The 26,627-nt window shown below is 34.1% G+C and overlaps 1 protein-coding gene and 1 long non-coding RNA gene across 4 annotated transcripts in view; one reads left to right on the top strand and one right to left on the bottom strand.

The window, feature by feature from the left end:
• The window catches only part of chchd6a (coiled-coil-helix-coiled-coil-helix domain containing 6a), a 135,398-nt gene that overhangs the window by 85,603 nt on the left and 23,168 nt on the right, over positions 1-26,627 (bottom strand). Inside the window, exon 6 of one of the 3 annotated variants that reach the window (XM_005162311.5) lies at positions 7,215-7,238. The exons of the other annotated variants lie outside the window; for them this stretch is intronic. Within the exon in view, the coding sequence (XP_005162368.1) occupies positions 7,215-7,238 (24 nt within the window). The remainder of the gene's footprint in view (positions 1-7,214; positions 7,239-26,627) is intronic. 3 annotated transcript variants of the gene reach the window in all.
• The window catches only part of LOC141380527 (uncharacterized), a 31,344-nt gene continuing 26,843 nt past the window's right edge, over positions 22,127-26,627 (top strand). The window contains exon 1 of the long non-coding RNA XR_012398657.1: positions 22,127-22,407. This is a non-coding gene — a long non-coding RNA (uncharacterized lncRNA). The remainder of the gene's footprint in view (positions 22,408-26,627) is intronic.

Raw genomic sequence — 26,627 nt, 5'->3', positions numbered from 1 at the left:
AATTGATTAGTAAACTAAATAAAATTAATGAAATTCAATAAATATATTTTATAAAAATGATATATTTTGATAACTACATTCTGATTGTAACAATTATTTGTAAATAAAATAAAAAATAAATAAACTATGAACAAAATTTTTTTTAAATTAAAAGTAAAATTAAATTAAATAAATAAAAAAATTAAATAAAATAAAATACTTGCATTGCAATAAAAAAATAAATAAATATTATAAAAAATATATATTCTGATAATTACATCCTAACTATTTCTAAAAAATAATAATAATGAATAAACTTTCAACAAAAAAATGTGAAATATGTTTAAAGCCAAAAATAGTAAAGCTAAATTCAATTAAATAAATAAATAAAATAAATAAATTTGCTAAAAATAAAATACTTACATTACAAATAAAAAATAAATTAATGAAATGTTATAAAATGATAAATTCTAATAATTACATTCTGATTGCAACAACTATTTTTACAAAAATAAAAAATTAACTATGAACAAAAACAATTGGGAAAAGATGTTTAAAGTAAAACTAGTAAAGTAAAATAAAATGTAATAAAAAAATTAATTAATTAATTTTAAAAAAACTTGCATTACAGGTAAAAACTCAAATTTAAAAATAAATTGTATTAAAATGATATAACCTGATTATTACATTATTAATCTAACAACTATTTGCAAAAATAAATAAATTAATTAATTAACTATAACAAAAAAAAAATGGGAAAAGCATTTAGAGCCAAAATTAAAATAGTAAAAGTAAAATAAAACTAAATAAAAAAAACTAAATAAATAAAATAAAAATACTTAAAAATTTTATATAAAAATTATATATTCTGATAATTTCATTCTCTTTTGTGTCAAATAAGTTTTATTGAAGACACAGATTCAGAAAAAAAAACATTCTCTGTTTTACATATTTTGATAATTAAATTCTGACTGTAACAACTCATTTATTCATTCATTCATTTACTTGTCGGCTTAGTCCCTTTATTAATCCGGGGTCGCCACAGCGGAATGAACCGCCAACTTATCCAGCAAGTTTTTTACGCAGCGGATGCCCTTCCAGCCACAATCCATCTCTGGGAAACATCCACACACACACATTCAGTCATACACTACGGACAATTTAGCCTACCCAATTCACCTGTACCACAAGTCTTTGGACTTTGGGGGAAACCGGAGCACCCGGAGGAAACCCACGCGAAGGCAGGGAGAACATGCAAACTCCACACAGAAACGCCAACTGAGCCGAGGTTCGACCCAGCGACCTTCTTTCTGTGAGGCAACAGCTCTACCTACTGCGCCACTGCTTCGCCCGTTGTAACAACTATTTTTGAAAAATAAATAAACTATGAACAAAAAAAAATTGGCAAAGATTTTTTTAAAGCCAAAAATAAAATAAAAAGTAAAATAAAAATTTATTTAAAAATAAAGCAAATAAATAAAAAAAATAAATAAAATAAAATAATGTAAAATAAAATACATTAATTTATAAAAAAAAAGCTTGCATTACAAGTAAAAATGAAATAAATAAATAAATAAATGAATACATTTTATAAAAATGATATATTCTAATAAATACATTCTGATTGTAACAACTGTATGTAAAAATAAATAAATAAATAAATAATAAAAATGTGGGGAAAGATTTTTAAAGCCAAAATTAAAAAAGTAAAATAAAATTATATAAAAATGTTATTTATAAATAAATAAAATAAAAAATATTATACTTTCATTAAAAGTAAAAAAGTGTCAACTGAAAAAATAACATAAAAAGCTACTGGCCTGAAATTGTTAAAAGAATTATTGTTGAGCCCAAAGCCTGTTGATGACCGCCTACCTCACAAACAAATCTGTGGCAAAGCAGAAAGTGACACAATTCCCAAACTCAAACTCAGTGATGTAGCTGGTGACATTAATTTTAAAAACATTTTCTATCATAAGGCTTATAAGCTTAGGACAAAGTCCAACTGTCATCTTTGGAAATTTCAGTGTTTATTGGCGTTTCTTAAAGCTTCGTCAAGGTTTTCAGATTTTTGGGCAGCGAATTAACAAACGCTTTCAACAAACATATGTCCCGACTGGTCCAAAACTGTTGACCATCCTCAAGAGAGGCCGGACGGAGGACGCTCCACAGCGCAGCTTCACTCAAACAGAATGGAGCAAAAGCTCTTAAAACCGTTCTGCCGATTCTGCCAGAGTCTTTAGGAAATGGACAGCTGGTGTAAGATTTTCAGCCCTCGAAAAAAAAAAAACATTGAGAAGGATTTCCAGCACAGAGGGATTCCGAAAATAAACGGAGAAAGTGAGGACACAAGACAATGGCACGCACAAGTATGTAGGTGATTTTGTCCATGCTTGAGACACTCAAACAGGTGTGCAGGAACTGGATGATTAGCACTGAGTCGGTATGCACAAAAAAAAATAAGAGGACTGACTTACAGAGATGATATGGACTATTTGTGAGCACGCAAACATCTGGGCCATTGAAAATCCAAAGCAGATATCATTTGTTGTTGTGGTATTGGGTCTGGTGAGTCCTTAGTTATAAATCTGTGGGCTCCTAGACGCCTTGAGCCCTTTGAATCGTCCAAACTTTCCCCCCTAGCAGCGCCCCTGCTCAGCCCCATAAACACTGTGGGCTCTATTTTAAACATCTAGGTGCAAAGTCTAAAGCGCAAAAGCATTAAGAGCGTGTTCGAATCAACTTTTGCTATTTTAAGGATGGAAAAATACCCTCTGCGCCATGGTGCATGGTCTAACAGGGTTATGCTTATTCTCTTAATGAGTTATGGGTGTGGTATGAAAATAAACCAATCAGAGTTTCATCTCCCATTCCCTTTAAGAGTCAGTTGCGTTGCGCCATGACACATTTGCTATTTACATGGCAGACTTTGTAAGTGGAAAAACGAAACATTTCACTAATGAGAAAACAGTTAAACAGACCATCTGCAGTGTGAGGATAAAGAATGAGCCTCTTTACTTTCTATTTCTCTTTTGCGAATAAGGAAACGGTTGTACACTCCGCTGAATAAAACATCCATTAGCCTGCATAATTAATTTTGTTTGTTAAGAGCAAAGATTTGATTCAAAAACTATTTCTAAATTCAGTTCTAATTTCCAGCAAAGAATAAATGAACAATAATAACGAAATGTGGTCAAAAAACTCAGTTACATCCAAACACATGTCCTATGCTCCATATGGTCCAAAATCTGAGGTGGACAAATCTAAGTTTGTTTTGTTTTTTTAAAGCAAATATAAATACACACACAATAAATAATACTGCTAATAATAATAACATTATAAAAAGGTAAGTTGTCGTGAATAAACTGAAAAAAGCCCCTCTGAGATGAAGAAGGCATGGAGGCAGTGGTTTTATTTATGTAGAAAATAAGGATTTTTGTAATATGTTATTCCTTTAATTCTTTTTCATTTGAAAAAATATTTGCATATTACTGTACATCCTTCATGTTTTAAGCAATGTGTAAGCAAGGCGCACAACTAACGTGCTCTGCTCTGCACTTTAGACCTGCTTTCAGCAGATGCCTCAAAATAGCAATGTGCCAACAATGCGCCTTAACACACCTCTTTTCTAGACCGAAACACCCATGAGTCCACAAAATGGTGCAAATGGATTTGCTATTTAAACAACGCGGCGGAAAAACGGAAAAAAAGGGGTTGAGCTGGTCTGAAAATAGCATCACGTCAGGGTAAACATGTCTTGGGCCTTATTGCACCTGGTGTATGATAGGACCCTATATTAGCACCTCGCATAAGCGGTGATTTGTTTTCTGTAATTTGATGCAAAGATGATATAATACATACATAAATGCATATAAATGTTCATAATTTTTTTTAAATCAAAATATAAAAACTTTTAAAGATTTAAAAATGTATAAATAATTATAAATAATACAAAAAATCTTTAATTTTTTTTAAATAATAAAAGTGAAAAGCGTCTATTTGCTTTCTTTTTTTTTCTTCTGAAGAAAGTCTTATTGCTTGTTTAATTTGACTGGAATAAATGCAGTTATTTTTATTTTGTAAATAATTGTAGGGTAAATAGTACTAGCCCTTATAAAGAATTTATCTTTCGACTGGCAACAGGATAAACCACTGTTGTCCAATGACTAGATTAACATGTTTAATTAACCTAATTAAGTCTTTAAATTGCACTTTAAACTGAATACTAGTATCTTGCAAAACACTAGTCAAATATTGTACTCATGGCAAAGACAAAATAAATTTGTTATTAGAAATTAGTTATTAAAACTATTATGTTTAAAAATGTGCTGGAAATAAACTTCTCTACATTAATTAGAAGTTGAGAAACATTTGAAAACGAAGATTAAATTTCTTAGGATAGCTAATCATTTTTAATGAATGTAGATATGTATTAAATGTACTAAAGGAGTAGTGAAAAGTAATTACAGTAATTGCTGTTATTAAGCCATATGTACAGTTCTTTTTCAACATGATAATTAGATGCTCTATGTGTGGTTTTACATACGATTATGATGATTTTAAAAATGAAAGCTAAAATATTTTAATACAGGATGTTATTGTTTTACTGAACATAGATTTACAAATGAATTGTTTGCTTAAAGTGAGAAAACATTTCAAGGCTAATAAATATTTATCATTTTAAATAGTGTACCACAGATTTGTGAAATTAGTCAATTAGTTTACATGTGTTTGTCATGTTCTGACTCTTTTAGAGTAGTTTTAATTAACAATTGACTGTGCCTTTTCTATAATCTGTACTCAGAGGTAAAAATCTGCCTTGAAACTTAAACCAATACAGATTTGAAGCTCATTTACAATAATTAGCAGAAGCTTCTATCTGAAGCGACTTACGAATGAGAAGCCTACAGATGAAGCACTACAAAATCAACAGGGCAGCAATATATAGATGGCAAGTCTAAGTTAGTTTAGCAGTTTTTATATTTATAGCATATAATGTATATTTTGAGTCCTGGCTTTTTGTAGAAAAATTATCACTTTCCAAAATGATCCTCATGTCACATAAAACAACTAAAACAGTGCAAGATAAGCAAGAAGCAGGTCTGGGTGATATGACAAAAATCTAATATCAAAATAAAAATAATTTCATATACTGATATCGATATACACTCGTCGGCCACTTTATTAGGTACACCTTACTAGTACAGGGTTGGACCACCTTTTTTCCTTCAGAACTGCCTTAATCCTTCATGGCATAGATTCAACAAGGTACTGGAAATATTCCTCAGAGATTTTGGTCCATACTGACATGATGGCTTCAAGCAGTTGCTGCAGATTTGTCGACTGCACATCCATGATGCGAATCTCCCGTTCCACCACATCGCAAAGGTGCTCTATTAAATTGAGTCTGGTGACTGTGGAGGCCATTTGAGTACAGTGAACTCGTTGTCATGTTCAAGAAACTAGTCTGAGATGATTCATGCTTTATGTCATGCCGTGTTATCCTGCTGGAAGCAGCCATCAGAAGATGGGAAAATTGTGGTCATAAAGGGATGGACATGGTCAGCAACAATTTTCAGGTAGGCTGTAAAGTTGACATGATGCTCAACTGGTACTAGCCCAAAGTGTGCCAAAAAAGTATCCCCTACATCATTAGACTATCACCACCAGCCTGAACCGTTGATACACAGCAGGATGGATTTATGTTTTCATGTTGTTGACTCTTCAGACCAGGCAACGCTTTTCCAATCTTCTATTGTCCAATTTCGGTGAGCCTGTGAGATTTGTAGCCTCAGTTTTCTGTTCTTAGCTGACAGGAGTGGCACCCGATGTGGTCTTCTGCTCATGTAGACCATCTGCCTAAAGGTTGGACGTGTTGTGTGTTCAGAGATGCTCTTCTGCATACCTCGGTTGTAACAAGTGATTATTTCAGTTACTGTTGTCTCTCTATCAGCTCGAACCAGTCTGGCCATTCTCCTCTGACCTCTGGCATCAACAAAGCATTTACAGCCACAAAAGTACCGCTCACTGGATATTTTCTCTTTTTCCGACCATTCTCTCTAAACCCTAGAGATGGTTGTGTGTGAAAATCCAAGTAGATCAGCGGTTTCTGAAATACTCAGTCCAGCCTGTGTGTCACCAACAACCATGCCACTTTCAAAGTCACTTAAATCCCCTGTCCTCCCCATTCTGATGCTCGGTTTGAACTGCTGCAGATCGTCTTGACCATGTCTACATGCACTGAGTTGCTGCATTGTGATTGGCTGATTAGAAATTTGTGCTAACGAGCAGTTGGACAGGTGTGCCTAATAAAGTGGCCAGTTCATGCACAGGATTAAACACAGTGACTGTACTCATTTTAACTGCACATCAGAGTGAAAGGTTATGTGCAGTACTGTATTAAAAATAATTTCCTATTGCCTATTATGACTTATATTATGATAGGTGAAATATTTGTAAATTAGCCTCTACTTTTCAATACATATTTATATTCATGCCATTTTGAATTTTAAAAAGTGGCAGTTTTATTTATTTAATACATGGAAACAATGTACTCGAGTATAGAGATTGTTTTTACTACAGTAAATAGGGTTCATATCAAGCATTCTTCAACATCGTAGAATACAAACAAATCCCAACATCCAAAAAAATGAGTTCAAAGATGCTAAAAAAGGACAAGAATTTAAACCAGAGAACCAAGAAAAAAAAAAGTGACATGCTCGCACACATGCACGCATCTCCCCTGCAATTAGCTTCCCTCATTCAGCAACTGTACGAGACACAGATACATTAAACCCAGCGGGACACGCCATTCACACAGTTGTGCTTTCTCACACACACACACACGTGCACAAACACGGTGGTGGAGAGACGCCCCGTGGCGCTGACCGGGAGAGGCGCATGTACTGTAGCAGCCAGACAATGGCGCACAACAAAAGCACAACCCCAAATTACGGGCATACATAATCACCCCCTTTCCTCTGCCTCCTGTCTCGAGCGAGCAGTAAATCACCTCCATCAGCACCAGCATCATATGCAATTTTCTAGCTGGGTAGCTCCGAAAACGCCACGCCGGCCGACACGCTTTGCACGCTCACAATCGGAGCTTAATGCATGAAAACCAAAACACCATGTTTTCAATGAGGAGGGAACAAGACGCTGAGAGATAGGGAGAAAGAAAGAGAGTGAATGAAAGAGAGAAATGTAACTACAGTTGTGGAATCAGCCGTGCTTACCCAGGCATCCAGTTCAGAGGCAGGCTGGAGAGAGAAGGATAGAGAAATAAGAAAGAAAACAGCACTTCACATCATGTGGCTACACAAAAACCTTTTCTTAAAAGGCGGTTCATCTGTTTACATTACATTGAATTATTAGGGCATGCATGACACAACAACTGTAGACAATTAAAATTAAAACGTGACTTTTTGGGGGACAAACAATCTGTGTTAATTAGATTATAAACTTTACCATTTCGCTGGAGTGCAGTAAGTGCACTATTCTGTGCTTCTTAATGGCTGTGTTTTATTTTGTGATGTTGTCTGGCACATACAGCAAAATTGCTTATCACTACAAATCTTGTCATGTAGCTGTTGTTAGGACACGGGGTTACAATATAACCTGCTTAACTATTGTTAACATTTGTAGCATTTATATTATTTGCTAATTAATGACCTCATGTTGAACTCTGATACAACGTTTCATTTCGGAGTCTGCTACTGTCCACTGGAGGTCGCATTTCAGTCGCGGATGTGTACTTTGAGAGCCATTTAGAATGAATGAATAAAACTCGCTGTTTTCCACCAAGGCAACCCGGAGCTGAGATATAACTGGCTAAACTGGCGTAGGTTAAATGACTAAACCAAAGACAGACGTTCCGGCACACACATTTTAAAGCAGAATATCTGACTTTAGCATTGTTTTTCATGGAAACAAGTATGCTCCCTTAGCATTTGGTATTTTTATTATTAACAATTTTTTATTATGGTATTTTATGCTTTAGAAGAGTTAGATACAGCAGCTTTAAAAACTATATATACTATATATACAACAGAATTCATTTGCAGAAGCAAAATAAGGGGCTGATCACAATGAACACGATTTTCTGTTAGGAGGGTCCTAACACCCCAGTATATTGATGGGGACTCTGTACTGCTCAGTGAGTGCAGGTATCAGATGAGATGTTAAACCGAGGTCCTGACTCGCTGTAGTTGTTAAAAATCCCAGGATGTCATTCGAAAAAGAGTAGGGGTTTAACCCCACCATCCTGGTCAAATTTGCCCACTGGCCTCTGTCCATCATGACCACCTAATCATCCCTGTATCATAGTTGGCTTCATCCCTCTGTCTCTTCTCAACTAATTAGCTGGTGTGTGTTGTGTGGTCTGGTGCTATATGCCAGCCATCGTGTCATCCAAGTGAATGCTGCACACTGGTGGTGGTTGAGAAGACTCCCCCACCACCACCACTAAAAAATGTGTAAAGTGCTTTGAGAGAGCAGAAATGTGCTATATAAATTTAAGGTGTTAATATTATTATTGTTACAAGCACTGCTTATTACCTCAACAGAATTCCTGCCTCTGCTTTCATTTGATTAGAAACTGATGAAAACTGATGTGGCAAACTTTTTCTGCTCGGAGTTGACATTTTTCAATTGCAGGCACACAGAGCACAACGGCAAAATTAATCTCATCGCTATATATACATATGTTTAGTTTGTTTTGTTTTTTAAGATATTTTTTGAATATTTCTATTTTTCAGCTAAAACTTCTTAAATTTGTCAGGCAACTGTACATGTTTAAACAGAAATAGAAATTAGTCAGTGACAACGTACAGTGCATTGTTGTTTACAAACAATTCCTATTTTACATGCAATTTCAAACTTTTTTTAAGCAGAGTAATTCTGCTTTTTTATCTAATAATATTTAATAAAAATTGTATTTCCTATGAGGGGTGCCCAAACTTCTTATGTAGGGCCAAAAACCAAATTTGATTGATAATTGCCATGACTGATTTCCTAATTTAATTAATATTATTTAAAAATGACTATATAAGATTGCTTTATATTACCTAATACAGTGCATTTTTTACATTTTTTAATGAATGTTTATCGCAAAGTGTCAATCTGATCATCTAATTTAAAACACAATGACACTAGTTTTAGCCTTGATTTGCTGGTCGATGTATTCTGCATAATTCTTGATACATCGAGTGACGCATTTACATTTTTTAAAAATCAGATTCATTAGCAACAATAAATTAATTACAACATTCAATTTGTTTGCTTGTTAGTAGCTCAGCAAGAAAAAAAAAAGAAAAAAAAAAGTTATATCAAATTAGAAATGATGATCATTGTCACTCTTTTCTCAGATGGAGGTGGGATAAATCAAAGGTTTTGGCCCGCGGGCCCTACTTTGGACATCTCTGGTCTATGCATTAAGATGATTAAAGTAATTAAATTCCTGATTTAATAAATTATTTCTTAAATAAGGTCAGTAGAAAAGTCATTTAAATGCAGGTTTAATTATGTAATTACATAAAAGACTACAACATTATTAGCGCTTTTACAATGTGAAATAAGTACAAATAACTCTGTAAAAAAATTGTGGGCACTTATTGCATTACTATTGTTATTAGGGGTCTAAACAACCAAGTTAATTCTCTCTGACCACTTCAGCGCCATTTTGGGTCCACTTTTGCACTTAAAGGGATAGTTCACATAAAAAGAAAACTATGTCATCATTTACTATTGGAAATCTATAACAATTGACTTCCATAGTAGGAATAACAAATACTATGAAGGTCAATGGTTAAAGGTTTCCAGCATTACTTTTGTGTTCAACTGTACAAAACACAAAAATATGATCTAAGGGCGGAGTAAATAGTGACAGAATTTTCATTTTTGGGTGAGCTACCCCTTTAATCATTTAAAAAGCAAACATGAAATGGAGACTGTAAATGGCAAAGCACAAATCTCCAAGGGCTCCTAATTGCAACTGTAAATTGAGTGCTAACAAATGTATTATGTAGTATGGAATCAGTCCTCATTATAGGAGCAGCAGCAGGGCGTTTCACACATATTTAATGAAGAGGAAGGCGAGGGTAATCTGGTCTGCTTGCTGAAGCCAAGCGCTACACACACTGCCAGGGCTCACATGGATCTACGGCGATAAGACTTTAAGAGCCCAGCATCAGAGGAGACCTACTAATATGATTCATTCTACACATAGTGTAAAAAGGAAAAAATTAAAAGCTCAAAATGTTTTTCTTTATCATTTGTTTTGTATATTACCTTTTTTGCTGTTGCATTCATTAGGAATAATGTTGTCAATTTATATTAAAGCTAGTTAAAATCATTTTAATGCAACTAAGATACCAATGATCATCATAAATTTTTTTTAAATGTTTACTCAATAAAAGTACCAATCATGTAAACTCAAAAACTACATAAAAAATAACCATAATAAAAGTAGAAATTAGAAATGCTCTTGTGGAAACTGCCTAGAACAAAATAATAATATTTTTAGGTTTTACAAAATGCTAACAAAACAGGAACTGACAAAGCTTTTTTTAAACTATTGTTTAAATAAAATAATATTTATAATATTTATTATTAGTTTATATATATTTATATTTTATTTTGAATTAAATGTTTAATATAATCATTTTATTATAAAAAAATAGATATAAAAGTAATAAAGAGTGAAACTGAATTAAAAGTAATAAAATAATTAATAACTATTAGTTTTTAATTTATAATATTTAATAATAGTGTAATCATTTTTAATTACACAGTAAAACACACGTAAAAGTAAAAAAGAGTGAAGCTGAATAAAAATTAATAAAAAAATAAGATATGCTACAACAGTGCATTATGCTGTATTTAACACTTATATTTATTCAAACCATTTTTATATAAAGCAATCTTTTTTATGTATATATTTATTATACATACTTTTGTGTGTGTGTGTCTATAAAAAAAAATAAATAAATAAATATATATATATATATATATATATATATATATATATATATATATATATATATATATATATGTAAATAAATTGTATTTATATCTTATTTTCAATTTGTTTTATATTAATTCAAACAACATATTGTTTGTATTTGTAAATAGGCCTGTCACAATAATCAATATATGATTATATATTCATAGAATTAGAAAAACAGTATGCGAGAAATACCCGGATGTCGAGTAGTTAATTCAAATTCAAACGCAGCACCTTCTAAGTATAGGTGTTTTCTGACGCAGCCTATATATTTTCTTCCTGTCTTCCTTAGTTTCAAAAACAGATTTCTTTACAGTTTAAAATCGCATCTTTAGAGATGTTTTCCACCGGAGATACAGTTGTATTAAAATAAATCGTACACATTTCTTAGGAATGGTATAGCAGAAAACGTTGGCGACTTTAGAACCTTGACTTTTCCAAACCGTGGCAAACCTTGAGAACGGTTATCGTCCCATGCCTACTTCATACATTACAAACATTTCTTTAACCAATTAATAGTATGTCAGTTTTACGGTCCCTGTAGGCAAAATTGGCCTATTGATGTATATTTTATCAGCTGCAGTACTGAATATATTGTCTATTTTGAAACACCTCTGATTAGATCTCGTCCAGGAATATTTTCAATTTTATTCACAAGGCTACAATGATGCCAACACAGACAGACAGCCTTAAAAATAGCCTCTCGGGGAACTAAAAGTGACTCAATGACAACTCTTAGCTGAAGAATCAAGAGTTTGCTCCCTGCTGGTCTTATGACGGCAAACTCATCACTCCGTCTTAAAGAACTCTTAGAGCCTGTTGAGAGCCACAGACACACACACACTCACTCACTCACACACGCAAGCCTTGTCATTTCTTTATTTATCCTCTTTAAATTCTCTGTGGTGACAAAGCCAATCTGATGGGCGTGCGGCACTCGTGTAACACTCTGTTTGGGATCTGGAGCAGGCTGATAATACTCAGGCAAGCATGAATTACACTGATAAGTCTAGAAATGAGCCCTGCTCGGAGTTGGGTTTACCGTAAACAATGGTGCATGCGTGTGCGTTAGGCTGTAACTCAGCACCCAGGCCGGGATAGATTCAAAGTGACAGGCCGTACGCTCCAGAAGAAATGAGGAGACTGCAGGAATGATGAACTGAAAGATGCTGAACACTGCTGATTATGTCAACAATAGCATATTATCACAGTTTTCAGTCACACCTTCAGGTTTCTGCGTGAAGTTTGGACGTGGATCAAATGAAGAAGGGTGTAGATGGTCCAAATTCATACGGTCGGAAGATTGTATGAAGTGTTCAGTTGCAAAAATCTATATATGTTTATGTTCAGTTATATCACTTTAAAAGGCAGCTATTTTCACTTGAAGGACTTTGTATGTTTATGTACAGCTGAAGTTAGAATTATTAGCCCGCCTGCATATTTCTTCCCTCAATTTCTGTTTATCGGATAAAAGATTTTTATCACATTTCTGAAAATAATAGTTTTAATAACTGATTTATTTTATCTTTGGCATGATGACAGAACATAATACTTGACTAGATATTTGTCAAGATACTAGTATTCAGCTTAAAGTGACATTTAAAGGCTTAACTAGATTAATAAGGCAAGTTAGGGTAAAGAGGCAAGACGAAGTCATTATATAACGATGGTTTGTTCTGTAGATATTAAAAACAAAAAAAGCTTAGCTTAAGACGGCTAATAATATTGACCTTAAAAAATTAAAACTCCTTTTATTCTAGCCGAAATAAAACAAATAAGACTTTGTTCAGAAAAAAAAAAAAGCATGGGAGATACTGTGAAAATTTTTTTGCTCTGTTAAACCTCATTTTAAGAGTTCACACTTAGCTGATGATTGGTAATAAGCAAGTTTGGCATACTGTCCTGGGAGAGAGCCCTGAGCTCAGGAGATCCTCGAGCCCGGAGCTCTGTCCCGTTGCAGGGCGAGAGGGGAGCTCGGGTAGATCTCGAGAAACCCATCCCCCCGACTCCATCCCCTCCTGCTGCGTAAGGATTGCTAAGTGTTGCTGACAGAATTGAACTTGGTGCTAATTTGGTTTAGTCAATTTACTTAAGTCTCATGTTTTTGGGAGTGTGGGAGGAAACCGGAGGATCCGGGGAAAACCCACACAAGCACGGGAAGAACACGAACTCCACGCGAAAATGCTGTCCGGTTGGGTAGATACCCAAGCCAGAGGTATTTTTTGCTGTAAGGCCGCAGTGCTAGCCACTGAGCCGCCATGCTGCTCTTTAGAATAAGAGGAGGAGAGGGGGTGGAAGGGGGGATTCTTCAAGACGAAGATGACTAAAGGTAAGATGCTTGGTTATTTATACTGGGTTAGGAATAGTCTGATTGGTGGTTCGTACATTAGCTTGACTCGGGGCCAGCCGTGTCAATCATAAGCACTTGATCCTCTCGAAATTAGTTTATGAATAAACTTCATTTGGGAAATCTTCAAAAAAAGAAAAAAAAAATATTCACAGGAGGACTAATAATTTTGACTCAATTGTATATGATTGCAACAAAAAAAAGGCAGTATTAACGTATCATTTATACTGATATGTTAATACTGCCTACAACTATGTGGACACCTATTCATTGCACATATCGCTGTCAATCTTCCATTGTTCGTATTTTTTTATTTTTTATTTTTTGAAAGTATGCTGTTGTATTTTGCACTGTCGTTGTATTTTGCACTGTCTGTATTTTGCACTGTCTGTATTTTGTACTGTCTGGAGCCAGCACTTAAGCTTTTCACTTATCATAGCATACGTGCTGCTGATGATGTGAAAATAAAATTGATTTGATTTGATATATGCTGATAAGATATAAAAATATAAATGTCTGTCAAGCTGCAAACTGTTTCAGACACTTCAGTCTAAAATAACCAAAAAGAAAGATTTGTGCACCAGACATCGCTCAGGACCATTCGCAGAGGCTGTAGAATACAGGTAATAAAGTTGTAAATGATGTTCAGTTTCTTCTCAAGATCTACAGTAGATCTTCGATGACTTTTTTTTTAAAATGCTTTGGGGGTGAACCTAAAGATGTATTGACAAATATAATATGTGAAGGAAAAAATAAGATTTTTTTTAACAAGTGTCAATTTCTTTTCTTTTTTTAAACAATTAAGTTTTTCTTTTTTATTACAAAATGCATTTTCAAGCATTTCAAAAAGATAAAGTACAGGTTTGAAACCAACTAAAAAATCTGGATAATTAGAAATTAATTAAATTAAATTAAATCTAAAATTTAGAAACCTAAGATTAAGCTTTAACTTGTGCTTTCAAACTCATTCATAAGCTTTTGGTAAAGCAGGGGGAAAAATAAACCTAATAGGGTGTTTATTAAACGGTTATTTACAAAACAAATCCATCTCAACTAATGCTGTACTAAATAAAGAAAACAAATTACGAAGCTTATTACTTCCACATCACTACAGTGTTAAAGGCTGCCATGAAAAACAGCCTGAACTACAATCAGCTACCATTTATTTTTAGTTATAATAACTAAAGCAAACATGCAAACAGCACAGAAGGCATTTTCACATTAATGTCTAAATCTAATCCTAAAATTATGACAGATTTATTTAAACATCTACATTAATTAACACATCACTACCAGATGAAGTAAAGCTGTGGATACCGAATGACTTGCCTTAGGTAAAGATAATGCTACATGACATTAAAGCTGTTTATTCATATTTATTTCATGCCATAACTAGTAGTAAAGGGGAAGTTTTCACTGACAAAATGATCATGCCTTGATTCTGAACCATTTTATTAGGACAGTAAGGTCTGACTTTGCTTAGACAAAAGTCTTGTCACTTAACATTAATAATGTACAGTGTAGATTTACTTTTAGATTAATTGTGCCACATAGGACTGGGAGATTAACTCCCGTGATTAATGAAGGATCACTGTATACATGAAAAAACCCAGGAAATCACCTTGGAAAATAGCAGCTGCTGATTAAACAGAAGATTTAACTGCTTCCATTGATTTAGCATGACTAACAAACACGCGACTATGGAATCATCTCACCAAAAAAAATTATTTCAAACACTTGACTATAGTTGTAATTTCACATGCAGCTTTTACTACAGCCCTAGTTCATTGAGCAGTGACACGAAAGCTGTCAATATCACAGAAGATTTATCTTGACATTATTATTGACCAAATAAACCAAGTTTAAATTAAAACAAATTTTTTTGTGCAGATTATGAGTGTACTACAACTCTGTATAGTAAACTTTGCTCCATCTAAATGCATGTGCTGGAGGTTTGACAAAATTAGCATGAAAATTGCCTCGGTTAAATTGCCTAGCCCTGGTGCCATAGAATGAAAATCTGGATATGCTTTAACATTTACTTTCACTTTAAAATCCTAAATGATGGAAATAGTTTGATTAAGGTGCTAACATGTCTGTCCTGCACAATAATGCGACTAAAACCGGCATACTCCACATCTTAATTCGATTTCTGTTTAGTTCAATTATGACTTTAGTCAGATTAAGGTAATCAAAAAATTTTATTAAATTAAAAAAAAAATATTAATTAATAAAAAGTTAATAAGAAAATAATAAAAAAATAATTAAATAAATAAATAAATCACTGTTTACATGGTAAATCTTAATCAGAGCATAGTCTTAATCATATTAAAATTGGATTATTGGTGTCCATGTAAACTTACTCAATAGCCCCTTTCACACATACAGACCTTTCCAAAAAATTACCATCAATTTTCCGGAAAGATCTGTATATGTGAACAGGCCCTTTTTGAAAATACCAGTAAATTCGTTCCAGCTATTTTCTGGAAAGAGAAGTTGTAACATAACCGGTAATTCTGTGTGAACGCAGAAGGAAGATTGGCAGAAAGAGGGCGTTCACGTCTAGAACGTGCTGACATGAGACATCTACTTTAGCCAATCAGAACATTTAGACGCATTCCCATCCACGTGGTTTATATAAATAAGTACTTTTGAATACATTTCCAGGCACATTTAGCTGCAAAAAAATATCGATAAAATGCTTATGATAAACCGATGTTTGTTTACCTTTAAGCTCTGCTTAACGCTTAACGAAGGAGCTGATGAGTGCCCATACACATGTTATAAACATCTCGACATCTGAAAGTGTTCCTCCACATGTTTTCATATAAATTGTTCACAGTACTTATCCAACCACTGAATTTGTAATGTCGTCAAGTGTGTAAACATTTAGCCGCGGTTCACGTTTTTGCCTTTGGATGTCTCTGGGAATGCTAAAGTTTTAAGCTGAATGAAAGTAAAAAAATAAAAAATAAAAAAAACATCAAGAAAAGGTCGACCCCTTCTATGTTTGTAAATACAAGCGCTGCCGTTTATACTGTAGGTCATTTCTGGTTAATGATGTGAGACTTTCCTGGTATTTTGGAATGAATGTGTGAATGGTCTATTCTGGAAAAATAACGGAACGTCCTTGACTGAACACCTTTTTTATGAATTTACCGGTAAAGTCGATCCAGAATTTTACTGGATATTTACTGATATCAATGTGTGAAAGGGGCTAATGATTCTGATAATTCACACGGGATCATCATATGCATGCCTCAGACAGCCTTTAATTGGCCACAATATTTCCTAGTCACATTAAAACAATGATTTTATTTCCATTATTTTTAAGTTTATCTGAACTTATACTTGGTATTTTGAAAACAGAACAGGCTTTAAGGAAGAGTAAAGAGCAGACTTATGAAGTTGTTAGGGTTGTTGCTAGATCAGATATGGTTGCAGCCAAAAGTTAACGAGAATTATTTATATTATTCATTAAATTTCCCATTTATTGTATTTTATTAACATCTACCACCACCTCAACCATAAACCTTACCATCACAGTACTGGAAACGTATTCATTTTTGTTATACAGTATTATTAAATTGATGCTATATTTATGTGCTTGTCTGCAGCTGTATCCTATCTAGACTTTACCAGTAGGTAAACATGCTTGATTTAATCTGTTGATCGACCAAAAAAATACAAAATTTATGGATTATTCATTTATTCTATGGCACCTTTAAGTCTTTGCACATCCATTGGCATTGTGCAGTACACGTTCAATAATTTAAAAAAAAGCATATGAACACTTTTAGTATGACTCATGTACCATTATCAGAGCTTTAATTGCACTTAAAATATAAGCATAAGGTGTTTCCAGTCGAAGCTAAAATGAAATTTAGATGTTTCAGTCCCTCACCACATTGGAAAACATAATTAAAAGCACTCATTTCTATTTATTATTACCTCTGGTAATGATAATCTGCAATTAAATGCTCTACCCGTATGAAACGTCCAGATAACGGTCTTACCAGGCGGCTACTGATTAACCCGTGTCTTATGAAAAAACTGATTCAGGTTCATTTAATTTAATTTCAAGTTTTGCAGGCAATGTAACTGAAAACTCGCCACGAGTAACAGTTGTCAAGTATCCTTAGATATGCACAAACACACACTCACGGTGCATCTGTTGTGTCCTGCGGTGTGTGTTTATACTCCGTCGTCCCCTCTAGGTTGGATGTGCTGCGTTGCCATCTGATATCTGGGCACAGCTTCCCTCCCGCTCTCCTCGTCTATTTACTCGTCTGCGTTTATTTAACACGTAGCTCCCGGCCACGCAATAAATTAGCACTTAATATTCAAACTGACTACCCAGAGTGCACGCCGCCGTGCTCGTCTGGGGAGGAGAAGAAAGGGCCACTTGCTTCCCTCGTGCCGTTGCCATGAATAATTTCGCCGCCGACATTCCGCCTCTTATCTGAGCCCGATCCGACCACCGTGCCAAAGAGAGCCGATGTCATTTTCGAGCAGGGTCTCGAACGCGATATTGATGACATGAGGGAAAAGAGATTAGAGCAACAAGACAAATCTAGAGGAACTATTTGACAGAGGGTCAGGATTCGTTCGGCACCAGAGGGAAAGACACAGGAATCAGCCCGGAACGGTCAAGTGCTCGCGAGGTATAAAAATTTAATATGCTCATCTTCCTTTATTGAATGGCGGATAAAGAGTACAGCTAGCACTCATAATCCTAACCGCCTTCAGGGGTCACCTGCCCCGAAATGATATTGTTCCCTCATCATCTATCATAGTTGCACTTTTTTTTCTGGAGATGCTCTAGGAAATCTTAAACAGTTTCCTGGCAGTTAGCTCATGTTCATATGGGAAATGTAGGTCTTATCTCCTCTCTCCCCAAATAATTTCCTGTCCCATCTCAAATTTTGAGGTCAATAAAAGTAACCAAAAAAGAGAACTTTCTTTTCTCTTGAAAATATCAGAGATGTAGGCTAGCAGTAATCACTTTTGGTGCAATTTTGGTGCTCATATGGGAAATTAAAGTTTAAATCTAGCCACAAACCCATTTCCTCTCTCTACTCAAATCATTTCTTGACCTGTCTTCTTTCTCAACTCTTTTTCATTTAAACTAATTTTAAATGTTCAAAAACAAACTTTTTCTTTTAAACAAAAGTGTTTAGTACACTGCAAAACCCAAAAGTTAAGGAAACTCAAACTATTTGAGGAAACCGATTGCAACAAACCATTTAAGTTCAAAAACGAATCGTAATGAGTACTGTGAACTTAATCCATTTGAGTAAACGAAGCAATTTGAGCACAGTAAAACCCAAAAAATGTAGAGAACTCAAACCAACTGAGTACTGTAAAATCCAATAAGTTAAGGTAACTCAAACCATTTGGGGAAACCGATTGCTACAAACCATTTGAGTTAAAAACTAATCTATATGAGTACTGTGAACTCACTCCATTTAAGCTGAAGTAATGAGGTATTTAATTAACTGACTACCTTCAACGCTGAGTTCAAAACTCTTTTCAAATGAGAAGAATTAACTTCAGTCAATTTTGAGTTCACTACACTCATTTCATTTTATAAAGTTGACTGTTGGGTTTTACAGTGTAGGGCTGCACGATTAATCGAAAGAACATCTCAATCTTGATTCGACCTCCCACACAATCTTAATCCAGCATCGGTATGATTCATCCAATAATATTTCGAAGTTCAGGAGAAGCATAAACACCTCAAATGACACCTGAGCTGACACACTGCTTGTTTACTGAGAGGACACGCGCTTGCTGTGTGCATTGAACTGGCATGGACTGTGAATAACAGATAATAAAGTTGTAAATAACGTTCAGTTTGTTGCACAGAGAAATCGTTTTGATAAGTATTATTTGCATGTATGTTTTTATTTCTCAGAGTGACAGTAGCCATGACATAAGATCACTCTACAGCGAAACAGCGAAAGTGAAACCAAAAGCACGCACATCATTTAAATGATCATATCGCATTTTAGAGTTATGGATACGACAAGCATTTGATATGTTTTTTCTTTCATAGCGAACACAGAGTGAGAATGTTAGCCAGCACTCACTTTTGAGGATTTACCACCTACCTAACTTTAAATAGTAACATGTTCTTGACTCTAGTAAGCTACAAACACAAATTAGGTATAATTAGAAAGAAGACATTTTGGGCTTTACTGGTAAAAGGGGCAGTTTCAAGCTCAAAAATATAAAAAGTTATACGTTATAAAGTCATGAGATAATATTTGTTTTTCCATATAGAAACACAGAAAAAACATTAATGCAATGACCTAGAAAAAATATGCCTTAAAAGCCAAGTGTTTCATGAGTTTATATTTCACATTTGATTAAGATAGTATGCAAAATGAGATTTCTGTAAAAGAAAAAATAGCAAGGTTATATCAGTGTCCTTCTTTCCTTCACCGTCAGAGACATTTTCTTAAAAATGACCTTCCCAAACTAAAACAGTAGCAGTTGCTTAATAATTTGGTCTACATTCACAGTTTATGTATCTTTGGAAAGAAGACACTTTGGGCTTTATTATCAAATAATGTTGTCAATGACAGATTGCAAGCATGTGTCTCAAACACAATAATTCAACTTTAGAATTATGAATAGTTGTATTCTGACGCAATTACTTTATTATGCATTAATGACCAGGACATTTTTGAAGTCTGTTCAAGTCCACCATTCCAAGTTTATACAAAATGTATTACTTTAACCAACAATAGAACAACACAGGCCTAATTTTAATATCATTATTGTTTTACCATATATTGGAGAAATAACAATTATTATGTCCTTCTCATATTAACTTTTATTTAAAGTCTACAGAGAAATCATGACCTTGATTTAAAGCTTATTCTAAATCATTTCAATTTACTATAAATTACTATAGTATTTTAAATGGTTTTATTGGATTTTTTGTTTAAGTTGTTATATACAATAAGGTGTTTCTGTTTAGTGCAGCATATTATTTACACTATCATTAACTATTATGCCTCATATGTTTCATTGACAGTTTTACTGATATGATTGACATGGATTTAAGTTGCTTCAATTTAAAATTGAAATTTGTAAAAATAGCTTAGAAGCAGTTACGCTACTTTTGCTATGTAGCTTTTTAGCTTAGCTTGCTACATTTTAAGTAGAGTAGCTAATAGCTTAACTCACTACATTTTTCAAGAAGCTCGCCCAACACTGGACATCAGTAATAGTCATTTGCCTTTATCTGAATAAGACAATAATCTAATTACGTGAAGTGCTTTTTGAATGTTGCGTCACCAGGCTATTTACATTTCCTGCAGAGTCTCGTGCAATTTTGGGTGTTTCATCTTCAATTTCTCAACTCTAACTGCAGTTCGACAGTTTAACTTTTACTCATGAACATTTCATTCATGCCCCCATGACAAACTGGGGTCTTTGACGTGAATATGAAGGACTGGTGGAGGAGTGTTGTTTTTATTGATGCCGCACGTCGAATGAAAATAAAAAAAACATACGCATTTCGTGATATATGAGTGTGTGCGGTCCTTTACTGACTTTATTTTGTGAATCTTGTGGCGAAAATGCGTCGAAAAAGTCCAACATGACGGTAATAGTTTGATTGCTGTGTTTACTTCAATAATGCCACTAATATTTGAATTCACAAAACATATGCTGGATAAGTTGGTGGTTTATTTAACTGTGGCGACCCCAGATAAATAAAGGGCCTAAGCCGAAAAAATGAATGAATGAATGAATGAATGAATGAATGAATGAATGAATGAATGAATGAATGAATGAATGGATCTGTGATTTAAAAAGTCTATGCTATTTATGACAAACAATGAATGACTGATACTATCTATATAAAATCTCACTCACTGCTCGACTCTGAATAATGTTAGTAGCATAATGATATTAAATATATTAGTAGAACGCAGTATTTGTTCCTGATTTATGTCAATAAGTCAGATCAACACCAGTCATGGGCGGGGTTTGTAATGTAATGTCACAGTAGATGGATAATGGCTAAATGATTGAAAAATAAGAGCAAGATAGAGAAACAAGTCCAAAAAGTGTTCAGAAAAAAAGCCAAGCAACACTTTTCTCTAAAAATGTTCAATGAAATAACCTTAAAAACAAATTTTTGTTCCACTCAAACTATTTCAGTCCGGCTTCATATCAAGTGGTCTATGAAAGTGACAGAAGTCAACAAAATAAACCTTCTCCAAACAACTGTTATAATTTTATTTAGGAAGCCTGAAAAAAAAAAAACATCAACTGTGGCCTAGTGGATTGCAAGCATGTTTGACGTGTTAAAAAGAAACACAAGTTTGAATCCAGCCCAAATGATAAGTCTCTTGCCAGATATTTTACAAACTAAATCACTAATTAGCACATATTTCAGACTCTTTGTGCTCTTGTCTCCTTTTAAATATAAAGGTGGCAAAAAATATCCTGTTTCAAATTCTGGGGGTTAAAAAAAGTAAACTAAACAAACTGTGAAGTCAATTAAAGTCCCAAAATGTAAAAAAGCACAGTTCAATATACATTTTTTATATGAACACTTTTGTCAGAAACGCTGACATTTTGAGGTTGACATGGAAACAAGAAAATCATTCACGACTGACACAAAGATGCTTACCAGTTAAACCTGTGGCACACTCAACAACGACGACAAAAAAAGCCCTTCTGACAGAGTGATAAGTAAACACTTACAAACACAGAGACAACACAAGACCTAATCCTGCACCTAATTCCCTCTTATCCCAGACTCCTGCTCGAACAGCGACGCTAGAGCGGAAGAAACGGTGCAGGGAGCGCGGGATAAAATCTATCCACTCCACCTGCCTGCCACGGGCCCCGCTGGCAATTACCTGAGCTCTGGCCTGGCTTGAGCTCAGAGAGCGCAGGAGTCTTAATGGCTTTGCATGCAGGAAGATGTCAGACCTGAGATTACAATTACTGATAGGACTCTGCTACCAGACCGGCTCTCTTCTCTCTCTCCCGCCGCACTGGATTACTCGCACTGAGCTTCTCTGATAAACTGCACGGCGAAGGGTGATGAAAAGTAGGTAAATAAATAAACGAAGGAATGGATTGTTCACCAGGTGCAGTGAGTGCTCGCTGTTATCTTGTGTTGGGGGGACGAAATGTCGATGTCTGTGATGTGATGAGGTGTGTTATGAGGCCCGATGAAGAGATAAAGCTTTCATTTACAAAAGGAAATCATGTCGGAATAAAGGATTCATGTTTTGAGTCTAGCATGACTGGAATGTTTTATTAATAGAAATTCATGGTATACATTAAGAATTTATTAAATATTCATGATTTTATTACAATACATTACAAAACTAATGAATAACTACACAAGAGACGGGTGTACAATTGTGCTGGGAACTGATTCAGATGCATCGATATGATCTCATATCAATTCGATTCAATAAATAGATATAAAGGGCCCCTATTTTACAAGATGTCTGGTGTCTCCAGAATGTGTCTGTTTCAGCTCAAAATTCTCATCAGATTATTTATTATATAAATAGTAGAATCTGCCCATTTTGGTCTGTGAGGACAGTGTAGCTGTTTTTGTAGCCTGTGGTTTTAAATGCAATGATTTGCTTCTCCCCACCCACTGCTCTAATGTGCGTGTCTGCTTTTCATGCGTTACGTCAGATAAACAGCCATCAGTGATAGAGACAGACAAGGATGAAGCTTAAATAAGGTCACTAAATATCAAGTAAGCTTATTTTATGTATTTGTGCTGGAATCTATTCAAGCCTTTCTGAAATGATGAGTCTCAAATGCCGCTTACTAGCGATTTTACTGTTTTAAAAATGTTTTAAACTTATAATTTTAATTAATTATTGAGGTACAGCTGATCACAGAGAGTAGTAACATGTTTAAATCCGAGTTTCTAATGGTTTTTTGTGTTAATCAGTAGTTTTGGAGGAGGAAGAGGGTTTTCGGAAGATCACAGGGAAGGTTTTTTGATATTTGTTTGCTATTTTTGTTGTTATGATTCTTTATTTTCCTTTTGTTTTGTTCTAATGTTCTTTTTTTCATGACATGTCTATATTATAGGATTGTGCTGTGATGTGAAAAATATACATTTTGTTCTATGTGCTTTTCCAGAGACTTTGTGACTAATTGGTCACCAATATTAGTACTTATACAGTAGATGGTGTTTGCCTTTTTTCCTTTCCTCCATCTATCTATTGACTTATTTTCTTATTTTTAAGGATTACTATAATTTCTATAACCCTTTGCACATTTTTTGTAAAACTTGCCTTTGATTATGTCTGTAAAAGCACATTGTACATTCATTTTGATAACCTTAAACATGTTAACATGTTTGCAAACTATGTGCTGTGGACATGTGTACACATGTTGTTATAGAGACATGGCACCTGTCAATCAATTCGGTGGGCTGGGAAAACAGCACTCCTACGTCACGTTGCGGTGGGCCTCAAAATCTCTGGGATTTGGATCTTATTTTAACATCAGAAATTAAAAAAAAAGAGATTTATTATGTTCCTATGACTTTAGTATGACAGTGGATACACTGTAAAAAGAATTATACAAATATATTACAATAAAATAAAAAATAAAAACACTAGGACGTTAAATTATCCCAAATGTTTGTAAGAATGTTCAAATCCAGAGAAATAATCAGTGACAAAATGTCATGACAACAAATGTTTGTTACTTTAACTTATTTTAATAAGTTAATTACGTTTCAACTACATCTTTTAAAAGTTACGTAATCCATTTAATTTGATACAAGTTGAGATGACTAGAAAGGTTCATTTGATTCAACAAAAATCAAAGCCACAGAAGTAAACTGAGTTCAGCACTCGTGTGTTATCAGAGCTGTCTTTCTGTGCAGATGCTGGAGTTAGTGCCAGAGAAAGCCTGTCTCATCGAAAAACAACTCAATCTCTTTATGTTCATCCATTTTTACTACACTAATGTATACAAGCAGTACTGTTCTGCACGGGTATGTTTACAGATAGACTATGTAGAAAAGTCTGTCGCCTGATGCCTTCATATATATGGTCCAGCCCTATCGTGCCTCCCCTGACAAGCTCTCACACCAGAGGTTTACTCCTTACAAGCTCTGAAACAAGCAATGTTTAAAACATGCTAAAACATACAAAAAAGATCAATTTGTAGTTTTTATTGTATTTTATTTATTAAAATGTATTTAATCACAAAAATAAAAATCAACTGTTTTGCCCAGCGCTAGAATTAAAAGCTACATAAAAATCATTGAAGTAGAGTGGTCCAATTGTATAAAACTTGTTGAAGTTTTGCCACTTTTGTTTTACAAGGACATTAAATATGAGATGGGACCAAGGCTCAACATGTAAAAAAAATAATCATAACTGCAAAGCAGTGGCTATAAAGTCAAGTCAAGTGAAGTAGAGCTTTTAAATAAGCTGCATAAATAAATCATAAATATGAACAAAACACTGGATGTAAAAGCTATATTAAACCTACATACTGTAACTAACATACAGGAGCGGTAATCTGACTATACTCACTACTACCGATGCAATATACATAAACTATACACATAACCGAAGACGGATTATTCAAAAAAAAAAAAAAACAAGACAGAACAATATTGTGCCAGAACAATATTGTGCCAGATATTATGCAAAAGAAATATTTAATGTTGAAGAAAACAAGTAGTGCAACAAAATTTGTAGTACATTGAATATAGTTTTTGCTTACTGAGTCCTTACTGAGTAATAAAGAGTCTGTTGCAAATGTCCAAAAACTGGTGTTAGTTAAAATGACAGAATGATAAATGAGTGCGTTTTCTAAAGGTGGTTTGTCAAGTCCACTCACCTGTGTGAGGCACACACAGAAATGCATAACATTTTGAGGTTGTTATGTGGTGTGGTGTGGTTTGGTTGGGGAGAGAGAGTCCTGGTTTTGGCATTTGAGGGCTCTAACAGTTTAGTTAGTTCACATCATACTTACTGTATGTTCACATTTAAATTCCCCAACTCTGTCAGTAGCAACAGCCTAGTGGTTAGTGTGTCGACATATATTGAAGTGCTTCTAGCTCGAAGTCCTTTGCCGACCCCCCCCCCCCCCCCCCCATCCCCTTCCCTCTCCTCTCTGCTCTAATGTCCTATAAAATATATATAGGACTATATACACACATATATACACAGTTGAAGTCAGAATTATTAAAGGAGATTTTCACAGTATGTCTGATAATATTTTTTCTTCTGGAGAAAGTCTTATTTGTTTTATTTCGGCTAAAATAAAAGCAGTTTTAAATTTTTTAAAAAACAATTTTGGGACAAAATTATTAGCCCCTTTAAGCTAATTCTTTTTTTTTCGATAGTCTACAGAACAAACCATCGTTATACAATGACTTGCCTAATTACCTCATACCTGCCTAGTTAACCTAATTATCCTAGTTAAGCCTTTAAATGTCACTTTGAGCTGTTTAGAATTGTCTTGAAAAATATAAAGTCAAATATTATTTCCTGTCATCATGGCAAAGATAAAGTAAATCAGGTTATTAAAAAGGAGTTATTAAAACTATTATGTTCAGAAATGTGTTAAAAAAATCTTCTCTCCGTTAAACAGAAATTGGGGAAAATATAAACATGGGGCTAAAAATTCTGACTTCAACTGTACGTTTGTAGTTAGGATTAATTACCTTAAAGTAAAAACATCTGTAAATAATTTCTGCAGGTACACTTATAATTACACTATTGACCATCCCTTACACCTTAACCTGCATTTAAACCAACCTATCCCTAATTCCACTTGTATCCTACCTTAAGAGAACCAGTTCTTCTATACATTATTAACACGGTAACATTAAATATTTTTGTCACCTAATATAACATTATCTATATATTTTAAGTCACCTAATATAAAGTATGAACTTCACTTAATATCTTTAAAGTGTCTTACTTTGCATTTATTATACAGCATTTTATTACAGTATATTGGTTTAGAGTTTGTGCAAACATCTACATTAAATGATTTGATCAGATGCTATGACTGCTGTTTCTCACCTCTGTAATTCTGTCATCTTTATTTTGTTACAAACAGGAAAGCACAAAGGACATATTTACATATTCACCTAAACACCTCATCAGGTGGACGTTCGCTAACAATATACTGCTGCTCAGGAATTTCAAATCATAAACAAAGAGTGAGTAGATCAGGACCTTTATGCTATTAGCTTTTATATTAGAGACAAATACAACTAAACACTATATTAAAGAGAGAGCTCACCCAAAAATTATAATTCTA

Source organism: Danio rerio, chromosome 23 (genome assembly GCF_049306965.1).
Source record: "Danio rerio strain Tuebingen ecotype United States chromosome 23, GRCz12tu, whole genome shotgun sequence".
Classification (NCBI taxonomy): domain Eukaryota; kingdom Metazoa; phylum Chordata; class Actinopteri; order Cypriniformes; family Danionidae; genus Danio; species Danio rerio.
Note: the sequence above shows the minus strand (reverse complement) of the source record. Positions and strands in the feature narration are given on the sequence as shown.